Below are 6,000 nucleotides of genomic sequence, written 5' to 3' on the forward strand. Positions count from 1 at the left end.
TGTGTGCTATTCCTGTACAAAGTGTTATTATGTGTTCAGTTACTTCTGCTGAGTAAAATGACACCCCCATTGTATGTCTTTGGCACTATTTTGTGAAGCTACAGTGCCATATAGGAGACCTGACCTTTTCAGTATTCACAGTAGAATTTTGAAAGACTGATTTAATGAGCCTATGCTTCCATTTGGGGTATCATAGTAGTTTGACTGTTCAAAAAAAAAAAACCCAAAAGGCCTACCATTTGTAAAAGTAGACACTCCAGGGTATATCATAAGGTGCATATTGTGCTGTAACATGCCCCCATTTTTTTCACCAATAGATGCCAAAGTATGTGGTAAAAAATAATTTTTTTTTTTTTTTTTTTTTTACATATGGATTGCATTTTTTGCTGGGCATTTTGTATATTTCACATGTGCCACTAAGTTCAAACCCCCCAAATTATGCTCAGCTAAGTCTTCTGAGTAAAAGGACACCCCCATTGTATGTCTTTGGCACTATTTCGTGAAGCTACAGTGCCAAATAGGAGACCAACCATATCTGTTTTTACCGAAGTTTGAATTGTGACGCTGGGCCTATGTGCAATTTCCAAGCATCTTAGCATGTTTTACATTCAAACTACCCCACAAAGGCCTACCATTACTTAAAGTAGACACCCCAGGGTATTTCAAAAGGTATATTTTGAACCTTAGCGTGGGATAATTTTTCCGCTAGCTTGTACCAAGTGTAGTGGTAATAAGCAGTTTTTCTGCCTTTTTGACAGTGAGTTTGCACAGTATATTTTGCAAACCTTGTGTGCTACCACTGTATAATAGTTCAGATGTTGCTCAGCTATGTCGGCTGAGTACAGCAATACCCCCGTATGTACCTTTGCCAGGTATGTGTGGACATCGGAGGGGCACATTTGGGACACAGCCATTCCAGTTTTTTTCAAACTTTACATTTTTGCGTTGTGCCCATGTCCCATTTTAGATTATTTTACGAAGCTATATAATCCAAATACCCCATAAAACCATACCATTTATTAAAGACATCCCAGGGTATTTCAAAAGGCATATTTTGAACCTTAGCGTGGGATCATTTTTCCACTAGCTTGTACCAAGTGTAGTGGTAATAAGCGTTTAGTTGTTTTTTTTTTTTCTGCCTTTTTGACACACAAAGTGAGTTTGCACAGTATATTTTACCGTTTACCCCTAACCCCTAACTAGCCGTAAGCAGCACTAACTGTAAATTCCCCATTTTCCCATAGCTCCCATCCACCTCAGCTAGCAAAATATATTATAAAATATTTAAATTAAATAAATGGAACCCCTGAGGGTTAAAAAATAAGTTAATCCTCAGGGGTTAAAAAAAAAATTTTTTTACTGTAATAATACTGTGATCTGTATTCTGATCACTTTAGGCAGTGATCGACTAACAGGGAAGGGGTTCATTTTTATTTGGACTGGGTAAAGGGGGGTGTTCTAAATTTTTTTTCAAGTTAAGTTATTAAAACTTTTATCATTTTTAACTTGTTAAAGCTTATTTTAAAACTTTTTAACGTTAACCCCTAGTTAGCCTAACACCAAATTCCCCACTAACTTCCCCCCACTCCAGCTAGCTAAATATATAATTTTAAAATATTTAAATTAGTTAATCAAATAAATGTAACCCCTTAGGGTTAAAAAAATAAATAAATCAGATGACAGTAAAATGTAATCCCTGCCAATTGATTACTGTAGTCAGTGATCAATTGGCAGGGAAGGGGTTAGTTTTTTTTTATTAAAATGGGTAAAGGGGGTGGGATTTTATTAAAACTTTTTTTTTTTTTTTTTTTTTTTACACAGGGGGCAGGATCAGCACTGATCTGTCTCCCTGCACTTCACACAGAACCAGGAAGTGCAGGGAGGCGGAAGGTAAGTATACTGAGCACATGTGCTCACTCTGACAGCCTGTCAGAGCGAGCACCGGTGCTGGGACAGCCCAAACGGGTGCTCCTGGTCTGCCTCTAATGCAGAGGCAGACTGGAGCACCATTAACCCCACGATCGCCGCGATCTGGGGTTAATTTTACCGCGTGACAGATCTGGTACGTCACTCGTCTTTAAGGGTCTCCCCTCTGTGACGGACCAAATCAGTCAGTTGTCGTTAAGGGGTTAAGTAGCACCTTTCTATACCCCCCCTCTCATAATTCCATTTAGTTCTATAACTATGCCATTTAAGACTAGGCTTTTAGTGTAGCTAAACGAAGAGGTAAAATATAAGGATACTCCGTACAATGAACTGTAATCAATTGTGTGACATTGTTAGAACATTAACTAGTTGTTGCCATGATTTCTTAGCTAGGTTGTGTTTTATATTTCCTATGTTAATCTTTTAATGTTAATTGAATAAATATCACTGAGAACTTTCTCCAAGATTCAATGGCTATTTTAACTTCCCAGTAAAACTAGACCCCGAGATGGTGACATCTGGTGAATATTGTCAGGTGTGCAAGATGATTGTGAATTACGTGGATACGATTTTGGAGAAAAATGTCACAGAAGAGAGAATTAAGGCTGCACTACAAAGAGTCTGTGCTTTCCTCCCAGATGCTCTGAAAGATCAGGTACAATCCATTTAGTGTCTTTGTACGTTTAATAGGTTTAACAATATTGCTGCCTCCCAATAGAGAATGGATTACTTTAACCATGTAAAATCCTAAACTATTAGACCATGTGATTTAATAATGTTAGAGGAACGCAGCATTGGTTTTGAAACAGATCATGTCAAACGGAACTCCTTAGTCATTGAACGCAGTTTAGATAAAATCTAGATGAGGGTGTTGCAGTGGATGGGATCTGCTTGGATTCTGCAAAGGTGTTTTGATACCGTTCCACATAATAAATTGGTGGTCAAACTAAAAAACTGGTCTAGATGAAAATTCTTGTTCTTGGTTAGAACTTTGACTTAGAGATAGCATAAATATAGAATTGCCCTTATTGTAAATGATCAAGCTGGTCAAAATTGTGAAGTGGTGTCACTCAGGGTTCTTTCAGAGACCATTTCTAATTAATATTTTAATAAACTGTCTTAAATTATGCATTCGTGAGTGTTTGCAGATGATACAAAGCTAAGAAGGGTAAAACAGTACAAGCAGGATAAAACGTTGCTATTTGAGTGCCCAACGTAAAACCCTCTACCACAGATATAAATGAATATAACTTCAAAGTTACGCACTAGCAACTTTCACTTTAAATTATGGTGAAAACTCTGCCTTCGCAGTACTTGTGGTGGGGGCCATAGGCTCCCATGGATGACATAATTCAGGCTGAAAGCGATCGAACGGATTCCAGGTACCATAATGATTTCAAATTAAGTGGTTATGGTCTCTGGTGTCCCTTTAACGTTCTGATCAACTGGCTAAGTGCAGTTCATTGTAAATGCTTAGCTGTGGGAAAGTCTATATTATGACCTGGCTATTTAGCCATGTTATGTAAGGGAGAAATGCTTGTTTCTGCAGAATGTTTAATTTTCTTTTTGTAATTGATCATTCTCATTTTTGGTATATAAATCTATATTCCCAACGGTGGGACATGTCCAGCAATCCCCACCATGCACCGGCTCAGTCGGTCCTGACAAGATTGCAGAACTTCACCAAGAAGGACAAATGTAAACACATTCTGAAATGTCCACTGAGCCAGCTATTCTTAATGATTCATCAAATGTCCTGGAAGCTTCTGTATTTGAGATCTATTGGATAAAATTCAGCAGTTTGCAATTCCTATAACTTTTTTGTTCATCTATTCTAGTGCTCTTCAATTATTGCTGAATATGAGCCTATGTTTGTGCAGTTGCTTCTGCAAGCTTTGGACCCAACTTTTGTGTGTATGGTGAGTATCAAAAATGATGTGTTTGTCTGTGTTTGTCTGTGTTTGTCTGTGTTTGTCTGTGTTTGTCTGTGTTTGTCTGTGTTTGTCTGTGTTTGTCTGTGTGTGTTTTTGTGTCTGTCTGGAAATGAACACTTTTCTTCCTCCTCTTTTTAGAAGCTAAGTCTTTGTCCAGGTTCCAAGATGCCTCTTCTTGGGACAGATAAATGCATGATGGGACCAAGCTACTGGTGTAGGGACATGAATACTGCTGAAGTTTGCAATGTAAGTGTTTCAATGAAAACACCACCTATATATTTTGTAATGTATGGTGGCTATACCAAAAAAGTGCTGGAAACTGTCTCCCAGAACATCAGCTAAAATTACTGGCTTGTAATGAAGGGGAGCTTTGTGATTTTAAAGTAAAATATGACCATAGGTATGTTCTACAGGTTGCCTTAATATAAGATATCTTTCCACCAATGTTGTCTATTAAACTTGTTTCATTGTTAATCCTTTAACTCACAAAAATACTATTCTTGCACCTGACTAGATCTCATTTTTAATACGGGGGGCAGGAATTAAGACCCAGAGCAATAGGTTAATGGGGAAATAGCGACCTACTACCATAATACAACCTTGCTCCGTTTATCTAGCTTTGAGATTTTTCAGAAGATCTCTCCTGTGCTTGCAACTGATGTGGAACAGTGGTCATTCTATAATTGAGATGCCAAAACAGGCCTGGGAGAGCTTTTATTTCTGATCTCTAAACTCACTATTAATTTTAGTTTTTTACTTTGGTTTTACTGTTTTTGGCAAACCTCATTACCTAGGGTGCTAGTTGTGTTTATGTTAAACATTTTAGTTCAGAAGCTTTCTCTAGCTAACTTGCCATAAGTGTATCATAAACTTAAGTGTGTGATAACTGTGAAAACATGTTGAATTTTCACCATTTCTGTAGAGTTCAACCTGTCTGTAATCTCCAACAATAAGACAATATTATTTTTTTCCAGGCAATCCAACACTGCAAACTGCATGTGTGGAACTAACTTCTCCCAATGACTGAAGAACTGAAGTGATACTTTTGTCGATCGAAAATTGCCCCTTTCCAGCTTGACTGTCAATGGAGGACTATTCGCTTCATGTCTGATTTTGTTAATGTGCTGTACATAATTTTTGTTAATCTAAATAGGACTTGAACTAAACCTTTAGATTCCCCCACCTCCACAAAGATATTTTGTGATTTAAATGGCTTCATTACCATAGTTGTTCCCTCCTTAACACATGGGCTAACTACAATGTATTCTTAAATTTGGGACATGGTTGAGATTTTTCTGCTCAAGGCATATGGGGCTTTAACCATCTGTTGTCTCCTGGAAATAAAAAGGTGATCATATATAGTCAATTATTTGAACCCAACGTATCATAAATGTAGATCTAAAGATCTAATGGGGATATAGGGTTGGTTTGGTTTGGTTTTAATTGAGTGGTATACTCTATAGAAACTCTACCGGTGCAATGTCTCTGTAGAATTTTACAGTTTGTAATATCTATAAACTATTTTGAGATTAGTTATTTTTCTGTCTTAAGTGGTGATTCTAATTTACGTGACTTTACTAGACCCCAATGACACATGTTTGTTATACACACAGTAGTGTAAATGTTGCATTCTTTCAAAAATCATGTTTTGATTAAATTATATTGGTGTCGCTTTAAGAAACAAAAATGCAAGTAGTCCATTTAGGTCTCTGGTTAAGCTAGTGATCTCTTGCCTTAATTTGTAATGCAGAACCCCCTGTAGGGCAGACCTGACATTTATTTTGACAAAATGAGGGCAATTTACATGTTTGCTTTGGAAATGTATTTGGATGTAACTACTGGTATTGCCCTCCATTTTCATAAATTAGTTTTTATTGACTTGCCTTTGCAATAAAATACATTTGAATTGGAATCCATTAATCTATAAATTGTTGTGTATTTGTCTCCTGCATTAAAATACCTAGGGATCTGCTCCAGTGACTTTTACTTTAACATGCAAGTCATTTTTGTAGCCAAATCATAATTGGTACTAAAATAAAAGTTGGAAACACTGTGTATATGGACAATGTCATGTGATTTGCAGCTGAAATGTGTGCGGCTTCCAGTTAGTGGGACACTATGGTAACACAGACCACCAGGT

At 37.1% G+C, this 6,000-nt stretch overlaps 1 protein-coding gene across 1 annotated transcript in view; it reads left to right on the top strand.

Annotated features, from left to right (window-relative positions):
- The window catches only part of LOC134575848 (prosaposin-like), a 29,542-nt gene extending 23,766 nt beyond the window's left edge, over positions 1 to 5,776 (top strand). Inside the window, exons 11-14 of the mRNA XM_063435283.1 lie at positions 2,418 to 2,581; positions 3,765 to 3,845; positions 3,999 to 4,106; positions 4,835 to 5,776. Coding sequence (XP_063291353.1) covers positions 2,418 to 2,581; positions 3,765 to 3,845; positions 3,999 to 4,106; positions 4,835 to 4,870 — 389 coding nt within the window. The 3' untranslated portion in view covers positions 4,871 to 5,776. The remainder of the gene's footprint in view (positions 1 to 2,417; positions 2,582 to 3,764; positions 3,846 to 3,998; positions 4,107 to 4,834) is intronic.
- The last annotated feature ends 224 nt before the right edge of the window (positions 5,777 to 6,000 follow it).

Source organism: Pelobates fuscus, chromosome 10 (genome assembly GCF_036172605.1).
Source record: "Pelobates fuscus isolate aPelFus1 chromosome 10, aPelFus1.pri, whole genome shotgun sequence".
NCBI classification, from domain to species: domain Eukaryota; kingdom Metazoa; phylum Chordata; class Amphibia; order Anura; family Pelobatidae; genus Pelobates; species Pelobates fuscus.